This window comes from Lepidochelys kempii, chromosome 14, assembly GCF_965140265.1.
Source record: "Lepidochelys kempii isolate rLepKem1 chromosome 14, rLepKem1.hap2, whole genome shotgun sequence".
Classification (NCBI taxonomy): domain Eukaryota; kingdom Metazoa; phylum Chordata; order Testudines; family Cheloniidae; genus Lepidochelys; species Lepidochelys kempii.
Window position 1 is genome coordinate 40967959 of NC_133269.1, and position 26935 is coordinate 40994893.

Genomic DNA, 26935 nt, shown 5'->3' on the forward strand with positions numbered 1-26935 from the left:
CCACCCAGTGCAGCAAGGTGACATCAAACTAGAGGGCCAAATTTCTGTGGGTATGTCTACACAGCAGCTTAACATCTGTGGCTGGCCTATGCTGTCTGGTTCAGACTGCAGGGCTATTTTATTGCTGTGTAGACTTCTGGGCTCAGGATGGAGCCTGGGCTCTAGGACCCTGATGAATGGGAGGGTTCCAGAGCTCAGGTCCCAGCCTGAGCCCAGAAGGCTACACAGCAATGAAACAGTCCTATGAGCCTGAGCTGGGTGTTTTGCAACTGTGTAGACATACCCTGAGAAGACCTGGGATGGGGAGAAGTTAGGGCTAGCTGGTGGTGATGGTGGGTGGGATTAGTAAAGCAGGTGAGTCCCTCACCCCAGGAAATTGCTCTTGCTAAGGGAGGGAGTCTAGGGCACCTTCAGTTTTAAGGTTGCTTGAAGGGGGTTGAGACCTGGAGCACTGATTAAGCATCCAACTTCTGCAGTGGCGAAGCAGTGCTGGGGATGGAATTGGACCTAATTTCCTACCCACCTCTGATACCAAAGGGGGCAGCCCAGGGAATGAATCTCCCCTGGGGAGGGGAGGGATCTTGAGTCCCAGAAGAGGGAACAACCTTGGTTGTGGGTATTTTCTCTTCTCCATCCTATGCTTAGCCTGCAGGGCTGCAGCAAGGTCTCAGCGGCCGACCAGAGTCACAGATCAGCTAGAGATGGGCTGCTGCTACATTGGGACCCACCCAGTGGGAGGAGCTGAATGTCACCAATATCACTCCCATCAGTCAGGGTTATCCCCACATGGAGTCTCTGAAGTGTCATGAGCTGACCTGGGCAACATTTTTTGTTGGAAACTTCTTTTCTCTGTGAAAAATGCAGATCCACTAACTTCAAAATGTTTCGCAATTTTTTCTGTTTCATTGAATTGTTCCAGCTGATTCCCTCGTGCCCCCCCCCCCCAAAATCTGGAAGCCAAAAGATTGAACATCTTCAAATCAGAATTATTTTTGGTTTTGACCTTTCCTTCCATTTAATTTTAAAAAGGATGTTAAAGCTGTTCCAAATCCTGATGAAAGATTTCATGTAGCACAAAAGAGTTCAACTCAAGATGATTTTTATTTTAAACTTTTCTATTCCCCCCCCCCATTTTTGAAACATTGTGTTTTGGGGGCACTCAACATGGTTTGTTTGTTTGGTTTTTTTGAATTGCCACCTCACTGAAAAAGCCCTTACCTGCCCCGTTCCAGTCATAAGTGCTGAGCTCCAAGCAAAGCTTTACCAGTAGCTGGGGGGTGGCATTAACAAGGTTTCTCTTGCAGGTGGATCCTCTGATGCTTAATGAGAGCAGAGCTGTCCCCAAAGCTTCTCTCGCAGTCAGGGCAGTGATAGGGCTTCTCTCCCGAGTGGGTTCTCCAGTGCTGAGCCAGGTGCGAGTTCTGATTGAAGCTTTTCCCACACTCGGGGCATTTATAGGGTCGCTCTCCTGTATGAGTCCGGCGATGGGTGGTCAGGGACGAACGGGCCGTGAAGCCCTTCCCGCAGTCAGCACACTTGTAGGGTCTCTCCCCGGTGTGGACCCGGCAGTGCTGGGCCAGATGGGACCTCACAGCGAATCCTTTCCCACACTCGGCACATTTGTAGGGTCGCTCACCTGTGTGAGTCCGGCTGTGCTGAGAGAGGTGGGCACTGCGGGCAAATCCTTTCCCACACTCAGGGCATTTGTAGGGTTTCTGGCCCCTGTGGGTGCCCTGATGCTCCAGGAGGTTGGAGCTGACATTGAAGCTCTTCCCGCAGTCAGGGCATTTGTAGGGCCGCTCCCCTTTGTGCAGCCGCTGGTGGGCAATCAGGGCTGAGCTCTCATTGAAGCTCCTCTCGCATTCAGTACATTTGTAGGGCTTCTGCCCCGTGTGGATCCTCTGATGTTTAATGAGGTTGGAGCTGACGTTAAAGCTCTTCCCGCAATCGGTGCATTTATAGGGTCTCTCTCCAGAGTGGATCCGCTGATGTACCACCAAGACTGAGCTGACCCGGAAGCTCTTCCCGCATTCAGGGCATTTGTAGGGGCGCTCGCCTGTGTGGCTCCTCTGATGCGCCACCAGGCGGGAACTGACCCCAAAGCCCTTCCCGCAGTCAGCGCAGCGATAGGGTTCCTCTCCCGAGTGTGTCCCCCGGTGCTGGGTCAAGTGAGCCAGCTGCGTGAAGCCTCTCCCGCAGTCAGGGCATATATAGGGGCGCTCCCCCGTGTGGATCCTCAGGTGGGCCCTAAGGGTTGAGCTCCGGTTGAAGGTTTTCCCACAGTCAGGGCACCGGTGGCATTTCTCTCCCTTGCAGGCGCTCCACTGGACATCAGGTTGGGCACTCTCGATGAAGCCTTCCCTAGACCCATTACCTTCCCCTTCTCTCTGCTGCACCCAGAGTTGCCTTACATCTTCTGGGGGAAACGATTTATCCTCTCTCCCCCCTGGAAGATTTCCTTCCTCCTCTTTCTCCCACCCGCCCTGACTCTCGCTGGCTTCTCTCAGGCAAATGTGCCCCTCTGCTTTCTCAGCTTCTGCTGACTCAGGGCTTCCCCACAGCAGATTTGCCTCCTCGTTCACACTTGTTGCCATCCCTGGTTTATGGAGAGAATCCACATATAAGACATTCCCCGCCAACTGGGGGAGGAAAAGGGGGGGGGGGGGGAAACAATTCCTGTGTGGAATTCTCTGCCCCGTGCTATGCAGGTCAGGTTAGATGATCCCTTCTGGCTTTAGAATCTGTTATACTGAAATAATGTATTGGGGAACTTGGACAAAACCACCTTCCAGTCCTTCACTGGAGGGGACCCATCCTGCTTCCCTTCCCTTCCCATCTCAATAGGCAGAGCGAGGGTTGGTAGCTGCTTTCAGGCAGAAAGGGTACAACATTTGCCCTGAAGCGAGGACAGGTGTTGTTTGCAACACCTGTCAGGGATGGTCTAGATAATACTTAGTCCTGCCATGAGTGCAGGGGACTGGACTAGATGACCTCTCGAGGTCCCTTCCAGTTCTATGATGAGCTACCTGAGAAGGGCAGATCTGGAAAAGCTCACAAGGGCTCAAGGCGAATCCCAGCGCTGGCCTTCTCTCCCAGATGGTCTCTGAGCTGGTTTAACTGGTTCTTCACCTGGGCGGGTGCCTCCCCTGGAGATCCAGTGCCCACAGCTCTTCCCCTGGTTCCATGCAGATCAGGTCAGGTTTAAGGATGGGGAATCCTGCTCCAGGGAGAGAGAACAGGTGAGATCAGGGTTGGTTACAGATTCCTGGGGTCCATTACACAGAAGGTGCCAGGATTTTAAGCCTTGCCCCTATGTTTGTCAGAGGGAACATGTAACATGAAGCAGATGGGAAATGCCCATGGAGATGCCCTTTGGCAAAGCGCCGCATGCGGGGGCTGATGTACAATGGTCCAAGTAAGGGATTCAGGGATTGCCACACACGGTTGGGAGTTAGCGATTCAGCCCAGCACAAGGATTAAATCTCTTGGCCGTTTCTAACCCCCTGCCCAGACCGACAAGAGGTCCCTAGAAGCCTGGCCTACTGCTCTCCCTGGGTATGTCCTCAGAGTTAAAAAAAGAGATGTGTTCGTAACTGGGGTTAAAACAGTGCAGATGCAGCAACTCGGCCTTTGACTGGGGTTAGCAGTTCAAGTTGCACCCCAGGCTTTAGGAACAGGATGTTCTCCGTTGCCGTTACTCATGGGAACGGCAAACAAGCTATGTTTGACTAGGGCCATGCTTGAAAACTGGTTTCCCTTTTGTGTTCTGGGAGTGTATAACACCATATAGCTACCCAGTTAACCCAAAAGTGTCACAGACAGAGAGAGGTTGTTGGGTTTTAATTGAATTTTTGTGAGTGAATCCAAATTAAGAACACAACTCTTTTTTGCAGTGGAGACATACCCTCAGTGCCTCAGGTTGTTAAAAGGAATTGCCGCCCACCCCCGACACTTGAATGCCATGATTTGCTTCTGCCTTTGCTCTCTGTTCACACCAACTTCAATGGAACCACTCCATGGCTTGGACTACACTTAAGAGTTAGTTTGGTGTAGCTTTGTCGGTCAGGGGTGTGGAAAAAAACCCTATGCCAACCTAATGCCCTGTGTAGACACAGCTGTCAATGGAAGAATGCTTCTGGTGACGTAATGGTGGGAGGGGGGGTTCCTACACTGATGGAAAACTCCCTTCCATTGTTGCAGGCTGCGTCTATGCTACAGGGTTATGCCTGTTTAGCTACAATGATGTAATGACATATCCCCAATTTACATCCGTGCAGTTGAGATCAGAATCAGGCCCCAAGTACTACACAGGCCCAGCCTGTGTAAAGACTTGTCTATATTAGAGTTAGTTAATCGATTGCTAATTAGCACAACGTTATTCACATGGTTGTAAAGGCTATCCCTTATGGTCCCTTCCCAGGATACAAACTTAACACGGTTTAGGCTGCTGGTGTGCTGAGAACACCACCAATCGTGCTGGCCGCTTTTGTCTCATTGTTTCCTTGTATTCATCTGTTTGTCTCTTGTCTTATACGCAGGCCTAGTCTACACTGGAAGAAGTGTACCAGATAATTCTCCCAGGATAAGCGTCTCCACACAGGAAGCTATTCTGGGGTATTTATTCTGGTCAAATTCCTCACATAAACAAACCCTTAACCACAGCCTGCTGACCTGATACTGATCACATCTTGTCCCTGTCCGCACTGACTACAGAGTAGTCCAAGATCATGTTCTAACAGTACCCTAAGACAAGCTCAGGGGGAGCTTGGAGCAGGGTACTCCCTGCTGAGGGGTCTCTCCAGACCAAGTCAGATCATGCACTGGACCAAGAGTTTTCTTGTCAAGGACCCTCAAAGGGCAACACCTGCAATGACAAGATGATGTTCCAAGGCAGGTGCATACCTAGTACAAGTTGCCACCTGGCCATGTATCTATCCCCCCTTCTTTTCTCTCAGTGTCAACACAGAATTGATCCCCGCATCCGAGGAAATGTTTGGAGAAATCAGGGGCTGCACAAAAGTTAGGGTGATTCAATTCAGCTTCTCTGCAACTTCCTTTCTTCCCCCAGCATTTGGAGTGACTCTTAGCTCTTAATAGGGTCCCATTGCCCTCATATATAAGCACCTCACAAACTTTAATGCATTGCCAGGGCTTACATTCAGCTGGAGCTGACCGGAACAGAGCTCTGGTAATTATTTTCAAATCAGTGGGAGTCCCAGCACCTCCCATGGGACTAAAGGCTCAACCCCCTCCCCAGCACCTTCTGTGGAGCAGAAGCCCTGGGGCTCTGGGAAATACTCGGAGAATTTAGGCCCTGTGTATTTCCCATTGCTACACCCCTGGGAGGTGGGCAAGATTTGTAAAGGAATTTAGGCATCTAATTCCCAAGGTCACATGCAGCCTATGACGGAGCAGGGAACTCCTGAGCCCCAAACTGGTGCTTTAACCACTGGGCCACCCTTCCTCGTGTCCTAATTCTCCTCCTCTCTCTGCTCCCCCTAATCTCTGGAACCGCTGGATCAATTGTCCCCAGATTCACACTGCTAACTCTACCCTCAGCCCTCATGATGCACAGCGATTTTCAAGTTTCAGAGTAACAGCCGTGTTAGTCTGTATTCGCAAAAAGAAAAGGAGGACTTGTGGCACCTTAGAGACTAACCAATTTATTTGAGCATGAGCTTTCGTGAGCTACAGCTCACTTCATCGGATGCATACCGTGGAAACTGCAGCAGACTTTATATATATACAGAGAATATGAAACAATACCTCCTCCCACCCCACTGTCCTGCTGGTAATAGCTTATCTAAAGTGATCATCAGGTGGGCCATTTCCAGCACAAATCCAGGTTTTCTCACCCTCCACCCCCCCACAGAAATTCACTCTCCTGCTGATTTTCAAGACAACCTGAGCACACGTGCGGATTTTAGAGCACTTTGAAAAATCAGCTCTTTGACAAAACCATCTAGCCACGTGTGACACAACTCTGCTTGTACCTGACTCAGCCTGCTCCACGGCCTCCGTTCATCTGTCTCCTGCCTGTCATCCTCTCCGATTGCAAACTCACTGGGGCCACAATTTGCACCACGCTACATCGGAGGGGCCCGTACGCTAGGCACTGTACAAACTCTGGCCCTGATCCTGTGAAGACTCACGTAAATAAACAGCAGATGTCCGTTGATTTCAACAAGCACACCTCGCCTGAGTTAACAGGTGCTGGGGCCAGAGTCTTCACAGGTGTAGGGCTGGAGTTTATGTGGTGCCTCCCACGACGGAGCCCTAACTGACCATAGCACAAGTAATTCAAATGGTGGCTTACCACCTCCCTTGCCACTGGGCATTAGGAGGAGAGAGAGAAAAAGGACACATTTTCTCATTGATGCTTTATGCATTTGTGCAGGTAGGGTAACCAGCTGTCCTGATTTTATAGGGACAATCCTGATATTTGGGGGTTTTCTCCTATATTGGCACCTATTACCCGCACACCCCTGTTCCAGTTTTTCACACTTGCTAGCTGGTCACCTGATGTACAGTGCTTAGACACCAAGGAGATAATCACTGGAGAGCGCTGGGTCTCAACCTGTGGGCTGCTGACAGCCAATCAGTTGTGACATCCTCCGGGCCATACAGGTAGTATATAGTGTGGATGCGGCCCACTTAACGTAATACACACAGAGCTGCATATACAGCCCACAGTGGTAAATAGGTTGAGATCCATTGCTCTAGGGGGGTGGTACACAGATAAATTAGCAGACTAGGATCTATGGAAAATAATTATAGAGTGATGGATTCGTCATCACCAATCAATAAGGATTTAGAGAAAGACACAAGAGAATGGATCTAGGAGTTGGGAACCTCTCCCCATTTATGGCTCCTGCTCTGGTCTCTCCTCCCCCTTGCCTGGGAGGCTAATTTGTAATGAAACAGGTGCCAGGACTCAAGCAGTTTTTTTACATGCATAACTGACGTGGCAAGCCCAGAGGTGCCAGGGCTCTGAACTGCTAAGCCCAGAGATGCCGTGCCGAGGCTCTGAACTGCTAAGCCCAGAGATGCCGTGCCGGGGCTCTGAACTGCCAGGCTCAGAGGTGCCAGGGGTCTGAACTGCCAGGCTCAGAGGTGCCAGGGGTCTGAACTGCCAGGCTCGAGGTGCTAGGGCTCACCCCGGTGCAAATTAAGCACTGGTTGACCCATTCCCATGGCTCTTTGCTTGCAGGACTGGGAATGTGTGTCAGTGATGGCCACAGATCTGGAACTGGCAGAGACATGGAGAGCAGAGATACAGGGGTGGGGGAGTGAGATGAGGAGTCGCTTTCCTGCCTGGCCCCAGCCCTTTCCCCCAGGTCTCCCCATCACCTGCAGGATCCAGCTCAAGAGCTGGTGTCGGCAGAGCCTGGGGGTTGGTTCCAGCCACCGGAGAAGGTACCCACCCGGGTTGGGCACAGAGGGGCTTAGATGAAGGTCTCCCCCTGGTCCACACCCCACTGAGGGGGCAGGAGCTGCTCAGTCGCAGCTGCATCTGTGTCAGCCAGGAAACTTGTGCTGAACCAAGGAGAAAGAGAGACAAGGAGAGAGGGAGCCGCTTCCCCTTAGCACAGCCAGAGCCCTCTGGTGGGGACAGCTTTGGAGCTGCAGACAGAAACCCTAAGGCTGTGGAAGTAGGGACTGTATTGAAGCCACCTCTGAATGACAAGGCACATTCTTATGAGCCAACAGGTGATGCTTTTCCTAAGAGGAGCCCAGGCATCGCCAGACTGGCTCAGCCTTGAGGTCCTTCTAGTTCGGTCTCTGCTAGTGGCTGGTCCCAGATGCGTCAGAGGAAGGGCTCAGAAACCTGCAGGAGCAGATGCGAGGTAATAATAATACCATGCTCCTAAATCACTCTTTTCTGTGGCCGGTCATCTTGGTCTCTTAATAGTTAGAGGCCCTGTCCCAGCCATTTTGACACTTTTTGGGGGGCAAAACTGGGCATTTGCCGTCAGTTGGAAAGAGCAAACTGGACAAATGCATAGTTTGGCCCCCCCAAATGGGGCACAACCCCTAGCGGGGTGTGGAGGAACGGGGTGGGGTGGGGGGAGAGCAGCAACACCAGCCCCATGTGGCAGGGCGGGCTTAGGAGAGTGGCTTGGGACGGGATGGCCCCGCGGGCAGCAGGGGGTCTCAGGCTGGCCCTGCACATCGGGAGAGGGGGCCTCGGGCCACCCCCACCTGCAGGGGTTGATGGGGGGGGCTCAGACCAGCGCCGCACACAGGGGGGAGGGGACCCTTGGGCCAACACCGTGGGGTGTCCCGTTTTCTAAGCCAGAACCATCATAGCACTGGCTACTCTTGATCTCTGTATCCGTATCCGTGACAGACCGACCAGGGAGCCCAAGGGAACGCCACTGCTCAGCGTGATAGGCCGTGGTCTCCGCACGCCTGCAGCCTCATTGCTGGCAAGCGTTTTGCAGGTCCCAGGGCACATGAGAGGCTCAGGGAGGGTTTTGCAGGAGGGTAAGGCGGTGGCTCAGTGGGTGTTAACAGTGTGAACACACTAACCCAGGAGATGGTTTGCGAGTGGAACAGGTGGGTGATGGAGCCTGCACCACGTGGGCCCCCCCGGAGTCAGGAGTGGCAGCAATCTGAGAGTTTGCACCTGCAGGGATGGCTCCGGGGCAGGGGCTGGGACCCCATCTGTGTTGAAAGGAAGTCACGGGGCGGGGGGCACAGAGCTGTTAACGCTCATGGACGGGAACCCTTTTGGGCCGTGGTCTGGCCCGGGGAGGGGATAGGGCGAGCAGATAGCAAGTGTGAAAAATGGGGACGGGGGTGGGGTAATAGGTGCCTCTATAAGACAAAGCCCCAAATATTGGGACTTTCCCTATAAAGCCAGGACATCTGGGCACCCCTAGGAGGAGCGAGGGAAGAGGGTTTTCCTTTCTGACCCCACTAGAGGGCTCTGGGTTACAGCTCAAAGCAAGGCTGGGCTAATTCCTGACTCTCTCCTGGGCTAATTCCTGACTCTCCCTTGGCCACGAGTTTTCTGCTGTGAACTGATCAAGAGATGACTAAACTTCCTGGGTTGGACAGAGCCCGTACAGCTGGGGAGCAGCCGGAGAGAGATTGAAGCAAGCACTAGGCCTAGCTGAGAGTAGGGAACTGGCCTCCTAGGGCAGCCCTGAAACAACGGTACGAAACTGCAGAAAAACCTGAGTGTCTCTGGATTAAGTTTAGAAGTGTGTGCAACAAGAGTGATGTAGTGGTGGGAGTCTGCTATAGACCACCGGATCAGGGGGATGAGGTAGATGAGGCTTTCTTCCGGCAGCTCACGGAAGCTACTAGATCGCATGCCCTGATTCTCATGGGTGACTTTAATTTTCCTGATATCTGCTGGGAGAGCAATACAGCGGCGCATAGACAATCCAGGAAGTTTTTGGAAAGCGTAGGGGACAATTTCCTGATGCAAGTGCTAGAGGAGCCAACTAGGGGGGGCGCTTTTCTTGATCTGCTGCTCACAAACCGGGTAGAATTAGTGGGGGAAGCAAAAGTGGATGGGAATCTGGGAGGCAGTGACCATGAGTTGGTTGAGTTCAGGATCCTGACGCAGGGAAGAAAGGTAAGCAGCAGGATACGGACCCTGGACTTCAGGAAAGCAGACTTCGACTCCCTCAGGGAACGGATGGCCAGGATCCCCTGGGGGACTAACTTGAAGGGGAAAGGAGTCCAGGAGAGCTGGCTGTATTTCAAGGAATCCCTGTTGAGGTTACAGGGACAAACCATCCCGATGAGTCGAAAGAATAGTAAATATGGCAGGCGACCAGCTTGGCTTAATGGTGAAATCCTAGCGGATCTTAAACATAAAAAAGAAGCTTACAAGAAGTGGAAGGTTGGACATATGACCAGGGAAGAGTATAAAAATATTGCTCGGGCATGTAGGAATGTTATCAGGAGGGCCAAATCGCACCTGGAGCTGCAGCTAGCCAGAGATGTCAAGAGTAACAAGAAGGGTTTCTTCAGGTATGTTGGCAACAAGAAGAAAGCCAAGGAATGTGTGGGCCCCTTACTGAATGAGGGAGGCAACCTAGTGACAGAGGATGTGGAAAAAGCTAATGTACTCAATGCTTTTTTTGCCTCTGTTTTCACTAACAAGGTCAGCTCCCAGACTGCTGCGCTGGGCATCACAAAATGGGGAAGAGATGGCCAGCCCTCTGTGGAGATAGAGGTGGTTAGGGACTATTTAGAAAAGCTGGACGTGCACAAGTCCATGGGGCCGGACGAGTTGCATCCGAGAGTGCTGAAGGAATTGGCGGCTGTGATTGCAGAGCCATTGGCCATTATCTTTGAAAACTCGTGGCGAACCAGGGAAGTCCCGGATGACTGGAAAAAGGCTAATGTAGTGCCAATCTTTAAAAAAGGGAAGAAGGAGGATCCTGGGAACTACAGGCCAGTCAGCCTCACTTCAGTCCCTGGAAAAATCATGGAGAAGGTCCTCAAAGAATCAATCCTGAAGCACTTGCATGAGAGGAAAGTGATCGGGAACAGCCAGCATGGATTCACCAAGGGAAGGTCATGCCTGACTAATCTAATTGCCTTTTATGATGAGATTACTGGTTCTGTGGATGAAGGGAAAGCAGTGGATGTATTGTTTCTTGACTTTAGCAAAGCTTTTGACACGGTCTCCCACAGTATTCTTGTCAGCAAGTTAAGGAAGTATGGGCTGGATGAATGCACTATAAGGTGGGTAGAAAGCTGGCTAGATTGTCGGGCTCAACGGGTAGTGATCAATGGCTCCATATCTAGTTGGCAGCCGGTATCAAGTGGAGTACCCCAGGGGTCGGTCCTGGGGCCGGTTTTGTTCAATATCTTCATAAATGATCTGGAGGATGGTGTGGATTGCACTCTCAGCAAATTTGCGGATGATACTAAACTGGGAGGAGTGGTAGATACGCTGGAGGGGAGGGATAGGATACAGAAAGACCTAGACAAATTGGAGGATTGGGCCAAAAGAAATCTGATGAGGTTCAATAAGGATAAGTGCAGGGTCCTGCACTTAGGACGGAAGAACCCAATGCACAGCTACAAACTAGGGACCGAATGGCTAGGCAGCAGTTCTGCGGAAAAGGACCTAGGGGTGACAGTGGACGAGAAGCTGGATATGAGTCAGCAGTGTGCCCTTGTTGCCAAGAAGGCCAATGGCATTTTGGGATGTATAAGTAGGGGCATAGCGAGCAGATCGAGGGACATGATCGTCCCCCTCTATTCGACATTGGTGAGGCCTCATCTGGAGTACTGTGTCCAGTTTTGGGCCCCACACTTCAAGAAGGATGTGGATAAATTGGAGAGAGTCCAGCGAAGGGCAACAAAAATTATTAGGGGACTGGAACACATGAGTTATGAGGAGAGGCTGAGGGAGCTGGGATTGTTTAGCCTGCAGAAGAGAAGAATGAGGGGGGATTTGATAGCTGCTTTCAACTACCTGAAAGGGGGTTCCAAAGAGGATGGCTCTAGACTGTTCTCAATGGTAGCAGATGACAGAACGAGGAGTAATGGTCTCAAGTTGCAGTGGGGGAGGTTTAGATTGGATATTAGGAAAAACTTTTTCACTAAGAGGGTGGTGAAACACTGGAATGCGTTACCTAGGGAGGTGGTAGAATCTCCTTCCTTAGAGGTTTTTAAGGTCAGGCTTGACAAAGCCCTGGCTGGGATGATTTAACTGGGAATTGGTCCTGCTTTGAGCAGGGGGTTGGACTAGATGACCTTCTGGGGTCCCTTCCAACCCTGATATTCTATGATTCTATGATTCTAACTGCTGCAGGTGATGGGGAGACCTGGGGGAAAGGGCTGGGGCCGGGCAGGAAAGTGACTCTGCACCAACAGCCCCATCTCTGCTCCCCCCTCTGCAAGTCCCAGGGCTGCTGCCCTCCCTGACCCACTCTGGGTCTCAGCTACGGGAGAGCAAACACCCCAAGGGCATGGGCCAGGGACCAAATCTCCCGGCCAGAGGGGAAAGGGAGAGAGATCTGACCGGGCAGCAGGAGCAATAAGTGGAGAGGGTGGTTCCCAGCTGCCCGACCCGCCCAGATCTGCTCCCTGCGTCATCCCTGGCCCTACTGGCTTTCCTGGGGATGAGGTGTCTGAGCAGAGAGAGGACAAATCCGTTCTGGCTCTCATTTGTCAGGGGCTGGGCCGCAGGGAAAGGAATTCCTCCAAAGCTACTCCTTGGAACCTGCTCTAGCTGGAGCGCACAGGGGAACAGACAGGTAGGGTTGGGTTGAAATTGTGAAGCCAGTTGTCCAGTTACTTACAACAGTGGGTCTCAACCAGGGGTACGTGCCCCGCCTAGGGGTACTCCGAGATCTTTCAGGGAGGATGTCAGCTCCTCTAGATATTGGCCTAGTTTTACAACAGGCTGCATAAAAAGCACTAGTGAAGTCAGTGCAAACTAAAATTTCAGACAGACAATGTACCTGTTCATATTGCTCTATAGACGATACACTGAAATGTAAGGACAATATTTATAGTCCAGTCGATTCATTTTATAATTATATGGTAGAAATCAGAAAGTCAGCAATTTTAGAGTACTAGCATGCTGTGACCCTTTTGTATTGTTGTGTCTGATTTTGTAAGCAAGTCATTTTCCAGTGAGGTGAAACTTGGGGTACGTAAGACAAATCAGACTCTGGAAGGGGTACAGTAGTCTGGAAAGGTTGAGAGCCACAGGCTTACACCACGCTCAACGCTACTAGCTGGGCCTCAGCTCTGATCCAGGCTGGCACTGCCTAGGTTCATCTTTTGGGCTGAAGGTCTCTGCCCAGGGGGTGAATTTAGTTTGGCAAAGTTTGAGGATAAAACCTCTGAGCCTTTTCCTGAGAAGCGGCCAGAGGGGAGGCGCAAGTTACAACCTGTGTCAGTTTTTCAACACTTCCGTTACCTTTGGACAACGAATTTTATGGTGAGAATTTTTATGGCAGGGTGAGAATTTCCAAGTCAGACACGCTTCTCGCTGTAGGCTCATAAACACCGGTTCTGCTACAGCTTTGTCGTCAGAGGTGAATAAAAGATTAATGTGCAGACACACTGAGCTTCTTTCCCCCTTTGATCAGAATTGTTTCCTCACTTAAGGGTCAGTTCTGTGAACACTCACCTACAGATTGATTCTAAGCACATCAAGGGTCCCACATGCAGGCTAAACCTCTTAGCCTTTGTTCTGAGCAGGGGCCGTGGAGGTGGGGAGCATTACGTTTTGCCATTTGAAGAGTGTTGTCAGAGTTTGACCAATTCCAGCGCCTTTGGGGATGGAAATTTTACATTTGAAGGAGAGAGAATTCCTAGGTCAGGCGCATTCCTCTCTGTTGTCTGGTGAAAATCGGTTTGGATGCAGATTTGTTATGAGAGTGGAGTGAATGTCTCTTGTGCGGGAACACGGATTATTTCCGCTCTTGATAAGGTTTGTTTCCTCACGGAGGAGCTGAGCCCGGTAACGCGCACACCCATTTGTTTGGGACTGTGCGAACAGTCCCATTAACGTTCTTAAATTTAAGGAGAGAGTTTGAAAATCTCTCAGTCCTGGTGTGGGAGCGGCGTTGTGCTGAAATAAAAAGACACAGGCCGGGATCTTTCAATTCAGAAGCCTAAATTTAGGCTCCTGAATCCATATTCAGGCCCCTGGGTAAGTGGCCTATTATCAGAAGTTCTGGGCACTCAGAACTGAACCCCAGCGACGCCAGCTCGGGACTTGTAAAAACCAGGATTCTTATTCAGGATACAGCTCGAGGAGGCGAACTATAGGATGGTATTTCAGGCAATCACGTCTCGTACATTATGTCCGAACGGCACAGTCTAGAATTTCTGTCTGCAGGGAGCTTGCGAAAGGGAAATGGGTGTGAAATGGATTCAAGCCGCTGCTGAAACTTCCCCATTTGCGCTTCTCGCCTGACAGGCTGCAGAAGAACGTCCGTGTTTCACTTTAGGTTGTCCGGTCCTCCATGAGGGTAGGAAAAGGGAATGGCTGCAGCAAAAGCAGTGACCTTCGAGGAGGTGGCTGTGTATTTCACCGCGGAGGAGTGGGCTCTGCTGGACCCCACTCAGAGAGCCCTCTACAGGGACGTCATGCAGGAGAATTATGAGAATGTGACCTGGCTGGGTAAGTCACCATGAGCATTTTCCACCTACTCGGGTTGCAGGTCCTTGCCGGCCAACATAGGGCTGGGATCTTCCCAGTATCGTCTGTGTAACGAGGAAACCGGGAATCTGTAACCAGCCCTGACCGCTCCAGTTCTCTCTTCCCCTGGGCAGGATTCCCCATCCCTAAACCTGACCGGATCTCCCGCATGGAGCGAGGGGAACAGCTGTGGGTGCACCAAGCAGCTATTCCCTCCCTTCCTCTATCCTCTGTGCCATGGTATCGATGCTGAAGCTCGTTAGTTGCCAGCTGTGGGGAGGAGTTTGGGGAAGATTCCGCTGCTGACTGTTCAGCTGATCCAAAAGCTTCTGCCGGTGTGACAAACCCTTGCCGATCCCCTTTCCCCGGGGCCCTTTCCTCCCTCCCTAGCACAGGGCGTGACTCATGCTGGGTTCTCTCCTTCCCCCAGCAGGTGATAGGATGGCCAGGGAGACCGAGGAGGAGAATCCCCAGCAGGGAGGCCCTGAGTTGGGAGACCCACACGGGACATTCTCGGGAAGGTCCCAGGGGAACATTTGCCAGGGAGGAGCTAGTGCGAGTCAGGGCAGGTCGGAGTAGCAGCGGAGAAACCTGCCCGGGGAGAGAGAGGATAAATCCTCTCCTGAAGAGGGATGTTTCAAGAAACTCAAAGAGCTCCTGGACCTTAAGGGGAGGCACAACAGAGGAACAGGAAAAGCAGGCACTGAACGTGGGCAGGGCTCACAAGAGATGCTCCATCTGGAAACCCAACTGGAAGAGGCATCCCGTAGATGTGGGGAAAGCCCCCAGCAAAACTCAGTGCTTCCACAACATCAGAGCATAGCCCTCGCCATCCAGCAGAGAATCCTCTCGAGGCAGAAACCTCGCCAGTGCCCCGACTGCGGGAGAAGTTTTGTTTGGAGCTCAACCCTCATGGCACATCAGAGGCTCCACACAGGAGAGAGGCTCTACAAATACCCCGACCTGCAGAGGAACCCATTCCAGTGTCCAGAATCCAGGAAATGCTTTGCTGAGAACTCGGCCCAGACGAAGCACCAGCAATTCCACCCCGGAGAGAGTCCCTACGCGTGCCCAGACTGCGGGAAAGGATTCAGCCTCACGATGCACCGGAGGGTCCACACAGGCAAGCGCCCCTTTTTGTGTCCTGACTGTGGAATGGGCTTCAACCAGAGAGCCAAGCTCACCATGCACCAGAGGGCCCATGAGGGGGAGCAACCCAACTGCAGGAAAAGCTTCGGCCGGCGGGCACCCCTGGGGCAGCCCGGGAGGGCTCATTGCGGGGAAAAGCCCCGTGTCTGCACCAGCTCTGGGAAAAGATTCAACGCCTCGGCCCTAATCAAACACTGGCGGGGCCACATGGGAGAGAGGCCCGACAAACGCCACAAGGGTGGGAAAAGCTTTGGCCGGCATTCCGACCTGGCCCAGCGCTCTCCGGCCCCAGAGGAGAGGCCCCGCAGCAAAGGTACAGCCCTGCCAAAACACCGGGTGGCAGAGAGACCCTACCGCTGCCTCGACTGCGGCAAGACCTTCAGCAGACGCTCTAACCTGCTCGCCCACCAGCGTGGCCACACGGGCGAGCAGCCCTACATGTGCTCATGCTGCGGGAAAGGCTTTGGCCTGCGTTTCAACCTTGCAATGCATGGGAGAGTCCATGCTGGCAAGTGATGCAATTCATGCCCCCACTGAGGCAGCAGCTTCAAGCAGAGATCCGACCTTATGGTGCACTGGAGACTCCACGTCAATCAGTCTTCAGAAGAGCAGGTTGGAAAATAGGGTTTTCTTTTGGGTTATTTTTCCCTCCATGGAAAATTTTAACTTTTCAGGGAAATTTCTAACGCTAAAACATTTTGGCCAACAACGGAAATATTTGCTGCGGTGCCTCGGTGTCATGGAGTTGTGGTTTACTTATGCTCCCATTCTCCTCTCTAGGCCCGTCTCCCTCGTCAGCCTGCCTCTCCCATGATACACCATGGTCTCCCCTCTTGATTTCAATGGGATGTAGGCACTTCTCTGCGTTATACTCTAGGCATACACGGCAAGACCTTCAATAAAAGCATAAATCCTCTCAGTGGAAGGTTGCCCTGTAACACAACTACATTTTGTAGAATTCAGTACGCTCACACACCACAAACCAAAAACAGAGAGACAAAGCAGGCTGCTCTCTGAGACAGAGAGGAACAACTTACCCTTGCGCTAAGCTGGCTTTCTCCAGACTGACTCTGACTGCTTGCTTCCCTAGAGCCCCTAGCCTGCTTGCAGGACCAGAAACCCCCACCACATCTGAAGTGATAGCTTGCCCTCCCAGCACAGTCCTTGATGCACCACAATCTGTATCTTGAGGTCCTTAGGAGCTGACAAAGAGGTTGCAGTTCAAAAGACCAGGGGTAACAGCTGGATGAGGCAAACCAGCAGGTCGGATGGGGCGGGTGAGAAATCTAACGGGATGCACATGGTCCTCAGCCAGCTGGGAGCAGAGCTCACAGCTGCCAGGCTGCAGTCACCTATCTCCACCACGGCAGAGGAGAGGCGTGAGTCAGGGCGAGCCGGTGGCTTTGTAGATCACTGCTGGGAACTTTTCCCCACTTGCGAGGGATGGCAGGAGACCAAGCACAATTAAGAAAATTTTCTCCCCTCCAGGGAGAAAATTCAGGGGCTGGCTGCTAACGACCGCCCTGGGGGTTCCAGTGACTGATACAGCCACCGTAAGCAGGGGCGTAGCCCAGCAGAGAGGGGGTCTAAACCTAGGCTTTCTTGTGGCCAGGTGGAACCTCACCCAGCTCATGGCCAGTTGGGACAGGTTGGATTGACTTTACATTTGATTCAGCCCCTACCACCCTGAAATGCTGCAGCTGACCGTACCCAGGAAGGAACCTGCATGAGACAAGCCCCACCCAATGGGCTGGGAATCCAGATGCCCCCCGCAGCCACCATCACTGAAGCCAGAGTGTGAAGAGGACTCTGTCACCCCACTGGGCATCCCCTTTATCTGCCTTGTCCTGCAAGGGGATGACAGACTGTCTGCCCCCATCCACCATGCACCCCCGTCCCCTCCCACAAGAAGATAATTAAAGTCTCAGCTGGGATCAGCACCCCTGACCCTGCAGAAACCAATCTTTTCCTGGGAGGGTGGCTGCCAGTAGAGAAGGGGTTAACACGATGACACCCTGTAACCACGGCTCCCGCTAAACCCTGATCCCGGGATTTCCTTGAGTAGCGGGATTGCAGTGTCTCCTCCCCCCAGTGGATCCGTGCTTTTCCATCCCCTTAATAAGGCTGATGGTTGGGGTGGCCCCATGGGCTTGGTTCTGCCTGAAATGGGCCGGGCTGAGCCAGGCTGTGGGCTGCGAGTTGGGGGCGGGGGGGCGATGGGTCATTGGGGTCCTCACACTCCTGGAGTCCTGTGCCCTAAAGGAAGAGGGGTCACCCCAATGGGCCTGGCTGAAACAGGGCCTCTGGGATCAGAGTCTCGAACCCTGGATCCTGGCTGGGCTCGGCCCTTCCCACCCTGCAGGGCCCTAGTACCCTAGGTCCGAGCCTGAGAGACTTGTGTGTAGACAGAAGGGTTGGGGCTCAAACCTGAGTCTGCACCAGGGCTTCCATTGCAGCATAGAGACAGCACTAGGGATCCATTTGGTTGCATGTTTTGTTGCTCCTCTCGGCCAAGCGAAAAGCACCCGCTGCAGGCCTCTTGCATAGCTCCAAGCTCCCCATGAGCTCCCCTCCTCCTCATGCTCCGTGTACCCTCATTCCCCCCGTGCCAGGAAATCTGTATGCACCCCCTATCCCGGGTCTCTGGAGGCTCCCCACCCCCTTCCTGCCATTCCCATAGGCAGACAAATGCCAGCCAGTCGAACCTTAGACCGTGCTGTGCTCAGCCAATTAAGGGCCCACCTGGCCATCATGGAGGTCAGCAGCCGAACAGGAACGGAGCCCAGCTGTCCTGGGGCCAACCCAATGCTCTGACCACCAGACCCTGCGGCTTAGCCCTCAATGTGACGCCCCATCTTCCCCGCTTGGTTATCCATCCCCTCCCTGATCCCTGCCGCCACCCACCACCTCCCAGGGGAGCTAATTAGAGCACCAAGGAGCCTGTCTCATGGAGTAGCACCCCACTGTGCTAGGCGCTGTACAGGCACAAAACAAAGAGCCCCCAACCCCCAAAGGGACAGCAGTCGAAGAGCCAGCTGTCGCAGCTCGGGGCAACTGCACCTGTCTTGCCCCTTAGCAGTTCGGCAAGGGCCCCCACATTCAACCTTCTGCCCCCTCCCCCCCGCCGGTCCCTGTCTGGGGTCCATGTCTCTCTCCCTTCTGACTGGGATGTTCCCAGACATAGGTGCCGATTCTGTGGGTGCTCCAAGACTCAAGCAGGGCCGGATTAGTCTTTTGTGGGCCCTGGCGCCCTGCCCCTCTTCTGCCCCTTCCCCTGAGGCCCCAGCCCCTGCTCCGCTCCTTTGCCCCACGGCCCTGCCCCACTCAGCCTCTTCCCCCACAGGCCCCGCTCACCGCTTGCACAGGGTGGGAGGGGCAGAGAGAAGCACCTGCCGGCAAACCCAAAAGCCGGAGCCCGTGTTCCCAGGCCAAACACTTCCCTGTGTAATTCCCAGAAAAGTCAGACTGCCGAACATGTGCGGTGGGTTTAATCCACCGGGGAGGCTGCTGCCGAACGCCAGTTACGGGGTTCGGCAGGGGACGTTTTTGCTTCTTATTAGGCCCCATGCAGGTTCCGAGGCGGTGGAGGAATGTGCTATTCAGCTTGCTGGGTTCATCAGCAATGGCCCTGGACTCCAGAGAGGTTACTGATGAACACAGACCGCCTCCTCGGCCGCCCCGGGAACCTACATGGCACCTATCAAAAGCTCAGGTTCTTCATCCAGAAGAGAAGAGACGAGAGCTTTTCCCATGGGGCAGCTTGGGGTCTGGGGACGTGTGGCGCAGCTGGGGGGGGCTCTTCTGGGCGCGGGAGAGGGGCTCAGGGCTACCGCTGGCCCAGGGCTTCTCTGGCCACATGGTGGGGGAGGGGCTCCTCCAGGCCAGGGGGGTGGGGCAGAAGGGGCAGACAGAGGCTCCACCCAGGCTGGGGGGCCTGCTTGGTTTCCCCCTCCAGGATCGTACGCAATGGAATTGCCCAGCTATAAAAGGTACCACACCGCACTTCCTGTGTAAGCCTATTTTATTCCACTGCAGAGGAAACAGTCAAACCAATCACAGAGCTCTGCACGCGTGCAAATAAGCTCCACAGATTTGACCCCCCACTCTCATATGGGTCTGGTAGGAGAAGTCCTTCAGAGCCCCACCCAAGGGGTCTCAGGGGCTTCAAGTTCATCATAGCTTCGGCTCACAACAAGCCCGCTTCTGCCACATTTAGTTCACCCTTTATACAGTCCAGGGGTTGCCCAGCTGGAGTTTCCAGGTGTGGGTAATTAGCAGACAACTGGTTTCTCTCCCCAGGGCTTACCTTCCAAAGGGAGGCATGCACTTCCCTCACCCACAGGGATTTCCTGAAAATCTGCTTTACACCCATTGCAAAAAGTTCCTTCCATGTGCAGCATATGTCCCAGCAGTTGTATTAATCCTGTCTTCTTGATAATGGAGTTCCAAACAATCCCACTTTAGCACAGAAACATTTGCATTTGTAACTCTATTTGCATAAACCCCAGAGGTGTTAAACAGAAATTCAGTAAGGTTTGTCCGGGATTTCAGAGGTCGTCGCCTGTATCCAAGTTATTGCCCAGCCCTTAATCAGCTGGCCTAGTGTGGATTCTCTGGTGAGCGGTGAGATTGGACCTCCGGCTGAAGCCCTTCCCGCAGTCGGGACACGGGTAGGGTCGCTCGCCTGTGTGGACTCTCTGGTGCGATTTGAGGTGGGAGCTCCGGCTGAAGCCCTTCCCGCAGTCAGGACACAGGTAGGGTCGCTCACCCGTGTGGACTCTCCGGTGAGCCGTGAGGCTGGAGCTCTGGCTGAAGCCCTTCCCGCAGTCGGGGCATGCATAGGGTCGCTCACCCGTGTGGACTCTCCGGTGCACCATCAGGTTGAAACGTATGCTGAAGCCCTTCCCGCAGTCCGGGCACTTGTAGGGCTGCTCACCTGTGTGGTTACTCCGGTGGGCCAGCAGGTCCGTGCTCCGGCTGAACGTCCTGCCGCAGTCGAGGCAGCGGTAGGGTCTCTCCGCCATGCGGCGCTCCGGCAGGGCCGTGAGGTCCGTGCAGCTGCCCCCGTGGTCTTGGCCGGGTTTCTCTCCTGAGTGGACCCAGGCATGCTGGGCCAGGTTGGAGTGCTGGCGGAAGCTTTTCCCACACTCCTTGCATTTGTAGGGTCTCTCCCCGGTGTGGATCCGCCGGTGCTTGATCAAGGTGGAGCTCTCCGTGAATCTTCTCCCACAGTCGGCACAGACATAGGGCTTTTCCCCGGAGTGTGTCCTCTGGTGCCGCACCAGGTGCGCCCGCCATCTGAAGCCTTTCCCACACTCGGTGCACTGGTAGGGACGCTCCCCCGTGTGGGTGCGCTGGTGTTGGATCAGGGTTAAAGTGTCGCCGAAGTCCTTCCCGCGGTATGTGCAGACGCAGGGCCGTTCCGTGCAGTGGGTCCGGCTGTTCTTGGCCAGGTGGGCGTTCTGGCTGAAGCTCTTCCCGCACTCGGCATATTTGTAGGGTCTGCCTCGCAGGTGGGTCCTCTCATGCTGCACCAGATGCGCCTTCTGGCTGAAGCTCTTCCCGCACTCGGTGCATTTGTAGGGTCTCTCGCCCGTGTGGCTCCGGTGGTGAGTGCTCAGGGCCGTTTTGGTTCTGAAGCCCTTCCCGCAGTCGGGACACGGGTAGGGTCGCTCACCCGTGTGGACTCTCCGGTGCAATTTGAGGTGGGAGCTCCGGCTGAAGCCCTTCCCACAGTCGGGACACAGGTAGGGTCGCTCGCCCGTGTGGACTCTCCGGTGAGCCGTGAGGCTGGAGCTCTGGCTGAAGCCCTTCCCGCAGTCGGGGCACGCATAGGGTCGCTCGCCCGTGTGGACTCTCCGGTGCACCATCAGGTTGAAGCGTACGCGGAAGCCCTTCCCGCAGTCCGGGCACTTGTAGGGCTGCTCACCTGTGTGGGTGCTCCGGTGGGCCAGCAGGTCCGTGCTCCGGCTGAACGTCCTGCCGCAGTCGAGGCAGCGGTAGGGTCTCTCTGCTGTGTGACGCTCCGGCAGGGCCATACCATCGGGTCCCTCCTCGTTAGCCAGGTTTGAGCGCAGACGGACTCTTTCCCTACCCTCAGCACTTTGACGGAGTCTCTGCCCCAAGTGGCAGCACTGGTGTTTGGTCAGGTTCCAGGTCTTGACGAAGCTCTTCCCGCAGTCAGCACAGACGCAGGGCTTGATCCCAGCGTGGATCCCCTGGTGCCGCACCAGATGCGACCGCTGCACGAAGCCTTTCCCACAGTCGGGGCACTTGTAGGGCCACTCCGCCATGTGGGATCTCTGGTGCCGGAGGAGGAGGGCCTTGCTGGGGAAACATTTCCTACACTTGGGGCATGCAAAAGGCTCCCCTGGGAAATGCGTGGCCTGGTGCTCCAGGAGCTTGGACCTGACACGGAAGGCTTTCCCGCAAGCGAGGCATTGATAGGGGCACTCGCCCGAGTGGAGTCTCCGATGCCTCATAAGGTTGGAGCTGTCAGCGAAGCCTTTCCCGCAATCAGGGCATTTGTAGGGTCTCTCTCCTGTATGGAGCCTCTGATGTGCAATGAGGGTCGACCTCCGATCAAAGCTTCTCCCACAGTCGGGGCACTGGCAGCGTTTCTGCCCCGAGAGGATTCTCTGCTGGATGGTGCGGGCTGCGCTGGGGTTGGAGCTTTTCCCATCCTTGTGCACCGTCTGATGTCTCAGAAGATGTGATCTCCAGCGGAAGCTTTTCCCACAGTGGAGACATCGATGGGGGGTCCCACTTGGATGTTGTGGAGGCGCCGAGCTCTGCTGGGGGCTTCCCCCACATCTGTGGGATGTGTCTTCTGGGTGGGTTCCCGGACAGAGCATCTCTCCTGAGCCCTGCCCATGTTCAGCACCTGTATTTCCCGTCCCCCTGTTGTGCTTCCCCTTAAGGTCCAGCAGCAATTTGAGTTTCTTGAAACATCCCTCTTCAGGAGAGGATTTACCCTCTCTCTCCCCGGGCAGGTTTCCCCGCTGCTCCTCCGACCTGCCCTGACTCATGCTAGCTCCTCCCTGGCAAATGTTCCCCTGGGACCTTCCCGAGAATGTCCCGTGTGGTTCTGCCAACTCAGGGCCTCCCTGCTGGGGATTCTCCTCCTCGGTCTCCCTGGCCATCCTATCACCTGCTGGGGGAAGGAGAGAACCCAGCATGAGTCACGCCCTGTGCTAGGGAGGGAGGAAAGGGCCCCGGGGAAAGGGGATCGGCAAGGGTTTGTCACACCGGCAGAAGCTTTTGGATCAGCTGAACAGTCAGCAGGGGAATATTCCCCAAACTCCTCCCCACAGCTGGCAACTAATGAGCTTCAGCATCGATACCATAGCACAGAGGATAGAGGAAGGGAGGGAATAGCTGCTTGGTGCACTCACAGCTGTTCCCCTCGTTCCATGCGGGAGATCCGGTCAGGTTTAGGGATGGGGAATCCTGCCCGGGGAAGAGAGAACCGGAGCGATCAGGGCTGGTTACAGATTCCCGGTTTCCTCGTTACACAGACGATACTGGGAAGATCCCAGCCCTACGTTGGCCAGCGAGGACCTGCAACCCGAGTAGGTGGAAAATGCTCATGGTGACTTACCCAGCCAGGTCACATTCTCATAATTCTCCTGCATGACGTCCCTGTAGAGGGCTCTCTGAGCGGGGTCCAGCAGAGCCCACTCCTCCGCGGTGAAATACACAGCCACCTCCTCGAAGGTCACTGCTTTTGCTGCAGCCATTCCCTTTTCCTGTCCCCAAGGAGGACCGGACAACCTGGAGTGAAACACGGACGTTCTTCTGCAGCCTGTCAGGCGAGAAGCGCAAATGGGGAAGTTTCAGCAGCGGTTTGAGTCCATTTCACACCCATTTCCCTTTCGCAAGCTCCCTGCAGACAGAAATTCTAGACTGTGCCGTTTGGACGTAACACACGAGACGTGATTGCCTCAAATACCATCCTAAAGTTCACCTCATCAATCTGTATCCTGAATAAGAATCCTGGTTTTTACAAATCCCGAGCGGGCGTCGCTGGGGTTCAGTTCTGAGTGCCCAGAACTTTTGATAATAGGCCACTTACCCAGGGGCCTGAATATGGATTCAGGAGCCTAAATTTAGGCTCCTGAATTGAAAGATCCCAGCCTGTGTCTTTTTATTTCAGCACAATGCCGCTCCCACACCAGGACTGAGAGATTTTCAAACTCTCTCCTTAAATTTAAGAACGTTAATGGGACTGTTCGCACAGTCCCAAACAAATGGGTGTGCGCGTTACCGGGCTCAGCTCCTCCGTGAGGAAACAAACCTTATCAAGGGCGGAAATAATCCGTGTTCCCGCACAAGAGACATTCACTCCACTCTCATAACAAATCTGCATCCAAACCGATTTTCACCAGACGACAGAGAGGAAAGCGCCTGACCTAGTAATTCTCTTTCTGTCAAATGTAAAATTTCCATCCCCAAAGGCGCTGGAATTGGTCAAACTCTGACAACACTCTTCAAATGGCAAAACGTAATGCTCCCCACCTCCACGGCGCCTGCTCAGAACAAAGGCTAAGAGGTTTAGCCTCAAATGCTCCAAAATAAATTCACCTGTTATTAATTATTATTATTATCAACATTTATTATTTGTATTAGCATAGCACCTGGGGACTCCAGGCATGGACCGGGGCCCCCCCTGTGTTAGGTGCTGTCCAACGACAGAACCAAACGCTACTCCCTACCCCACAGACCTTCCTGTCTAAAACGACCCAGACAGACACAGTGTGTGGAAGGGGTACAACACACAAGCGGAGCGAACAACGTGGTCGTGGCAAACGGCATGCTAGTACCATGGTGGGTGGTTGTTTTTTGTAGAGGAGGGGTCAGTTAGGCGGGGATCAGCTCAATGGAAAGGAAAGGGTAGGGGAGGTGGTGAGGAATAGAGAGGTATGGAGCGATGCTGAGATGAAGAGACTGTGTGCATTGCTTAGGGATGTAAAAGGTTAACCGGTTAACTGGTAAGCGTTAGGCTTACCGGTTAACAAACCTTAACCGTTAACCCTGGCCGCTCCATGCCGGGCCGGCGGGAGGGATCCCAGCCCCGGCCACAATGGCTGGAGCAGCCCCAGCTGCGTCGGGCTGGCCAGCCAGAGGGACCACACCATCAGCCGCACTGGCCGGTCCCCAGCCCTGGTCACGTCGGTGGGACCCCAGCCCCAGCTGGGTCGGAGCAAGCCCCCAGCCTCCCCCACCCCCGTGCTAGGCCCCCCAGAGCTACTTTGGTTAACAGTTAACCGGTTAAATGATATAATTTTAATAGTTTAACTGGTTAACTTTTTAAACCACTATTTACATCCCTAGTATGGCTACACTGCATCCAGCTATGGCATTGCAGCTAAGCTGCCACTTCCTACATCTCTGGAACGTTTTTTTGTTTTGTTTTTTTCCCCATCGCTGTCGTCCCTCCACCTCTCCGAGGCGGAGGTAGCTAGGTCGGGGGATCAATCATTCCGTCGACCTAGCCGCGTCCGCACCAGGAGTTAGGTCAACCTCACTACAGTGCTGAGGGAGTGACAATTTTTAAGTGTAGACCAGGCAGGAAGGGAATGGGAGGGTTGCAGCAATCAGCCAGCCAGCACAGGGCAGAGCAAGTCCAATTGCGGCTGTAGAAAGCTGTCGAAAGTTCTTAGAGGGCTAGTCCGGTGAAGACACTCTGTGCCGACGAGAGGGAGAGCTCTTCCGTAGCCATAGAGTTACCACGTGGCGCATATTTGACTGGCCTGGCCAGTTTTTTTTATGGATTTGCTAGTTGTCAGAAAAATAAGTCAATCTGCCAGGTTTTTGGTTTCTGTACATGGGTCTAAAGATTTTCATTTTATTCTCACAATACACTGGGCTATCCACTGTTGAAAGTTTCTGTGTCCAGCTAAAGGTGCTGCAACGTTCCCATCTGTATTTCCCGCAGTTTAAGCAATAATAGATCAAAACCGTGGAAAATACAGCAGCTGTCTGCCCATCCATATGCAAGCGCAGTGCACAGGTGTGAGAGAAAGGGTACGGGTAGGGCCCTACCGAATTCACGGCCATGAAAAACGCGTCACGGACCGTGAAATCTGGTCTCCCTCCGTGAAATCTGTATCGTGTAGGGTAAAAGCACACAAAAGACCAGATTTCACGGCAGAACCAGCATTTCTCAAATTGGGGGTCCTAACCCACAAGGGAGTTGCACAGCGGTCGCAAGGTTATTTTGGGGGGGGGTCACGATATTGCCACCCTTACTTTTGCATTGCTGCCTTCGGAGCTGGGTGGCCAGGAAGCAGCAGCCGTTGGCCGGCCGCCCAGCTCTGAAGGCTGCGCCCTGCCAGAAGCAGCACAGAAGTAAGGGGGGCAATCCCGTACCTGCCAGCCGCTCTGCTGCTGGTGGCCGTCAGAGCTGAGTTCCTGGCCAGCAGCCGCCGTCTCCAGCTGCCCGGCTCTGAAGGCAGCACAGAAGTACGGGTAGCAGCACCGTAACCCCCCCCCACACAATAACCTTGCGACCCCCCCCACAGCTCCTTTTTGGGTCAGGACCCCAACAATTATGGCACCATGAAATTTCAGATTGAAACAGCTGAAATCACTAAATTTACGATTTTTTAAAATCCTAGGACCGTGAAATTGACCAAAATGGACCGTGAATTTGGTAGGGCCCTAGGCATGAATCACTATAAGTGACAGTTGAAGGGGGGTGGGGGTTGCGGAGTTGCCTCGTGGTTGGGGGCTGCATGCTGGATTTTTTTTTTTTTGGGGGGGGGGGAGATTTCAAAGGTGGTAATCATAGAATATCAGGGTTGGAAGGGACCTCATCTAGTCCAACCCCCCTGCTCAAAGCAGGACCAGTCCCCAACGTTTGCCCCAGATCCCTAAATGGCCCCCTCAAGGATTGAGCTCACAGCGCTGGGTTTAGCAGGCCAATGCTCAAACCACTGAGTTATCCCTCCCCTCACTCAGCAGGGGCAGCAACTGGCTTCTCCTCTCTCTGCTCCTTACCTTGATCCCAGGAGGGTCAGTCTGCCCAGGGACGCTGCAGCGATGGATCCGGGCAGGGCTGGGAGCTGGGATCCTCCCTCCCCACTTCTTGCTCCTGCTGGTCTCTCTCTCCTCTCCATCCCCTGGAGGCTCAGCGGGCAGAGCTCGGGGCTGCCGCAGGGGCTGGTTCCAGCCACCGCACAGAGTCCCCACCCCGGGCTGGGCACAGAGGGGGCTTTGAGGAGGGGTTTCTCCGGCTCCCCCCCCCGGGGTGGCTACCGAAGCGGCAGCACCCAGCGGCTCCCTTCTCAGCCGGGAAGTTCAGCCCCAGATCTGCTGCTCACAGGAAACCCAGGGAGAAAGAGACAGAGAGAGGGAGGCAGCAGGCTCCCAGCCCTGAGCAATATACCAGAGCCATCTAGTGGGGACAGCTGCAGAAACCTCGCCCCAAGATTGCAGCCCACAAGCGGGTCTGTCTGTGGGGAAAGCACACCCCCCCCCCCGGGACTTCCCCCTTGTGCGGGCCCTAGAAATGCCCTGGCTCGATGGTAGCCAAGGTGGGGGAGGTGATATCTTTGACTGGATCAGCTTCTGTTGGGGAGAGAGACAGTCTTCCCAGCTTACACAGAGCCCTGCCTCAGGGCTGGGGAACTAAGCAGAGCATCACAGCTA

The 26935-nt window shown here is 54.1% G+C and overlaps 1 protein-coding gene across 1 annotated transcript; it reads right to left on the reverse strand.

Moving 5' to 3' along the window:
• Positions 1 to 1082: 1082 nt before the first annotated feature.
• Positions 1083 to 26671, reverse strand: LOC140897526 (uncharacterized). Its single transcript, XM_073310244.1, has 4 exons — positions 26285 to 26671; positions 22884 to 23087; positions 19883 to 22436; positions 1083 to 2715 (listed from the first exon to the last, which is right to left on the reverse strand). The coding sequence occupies exons 2-4, from the start codon at positions 23020 to 23022 to the stop codon at positions 1284 to 1286; spliced, it is 4125 nt and encodes a 1374-aa protein (XP_073166345.1). The 5' UTR covers positions 23023 to 23087; positions 26285 to 26671; the 3' UTR covers positions 1083 to 1283.
• Positions 26672 to 26935: the final 264 nt, after the last annotated feature.

Bases quoted from the DNA above. Each gene is read 5' to 3' on its own strand.
- LOC140897526 (XM_073310244.1), bottom strand. From the start codon at position 23,022: ATGGCTGCAGCAAAAGCAGTGACCTTCGAGGAGGTGGCTGTGTATTTC. The intron at 22,437-22,883 runs GTAAGTCACCAT...TCCTTCCCCCAG, and splicing joins TGAGAATGTGACCTGGCTGG to CAGGTGATAGGATGGCCAGG. The intron at 2,716-19,882 runs GCCAGCTGATTA...AGGGATCATCTA, and splicing joins CACCAGAGAATCCACACTAG to ACCTGACCTGCATAGCACGG.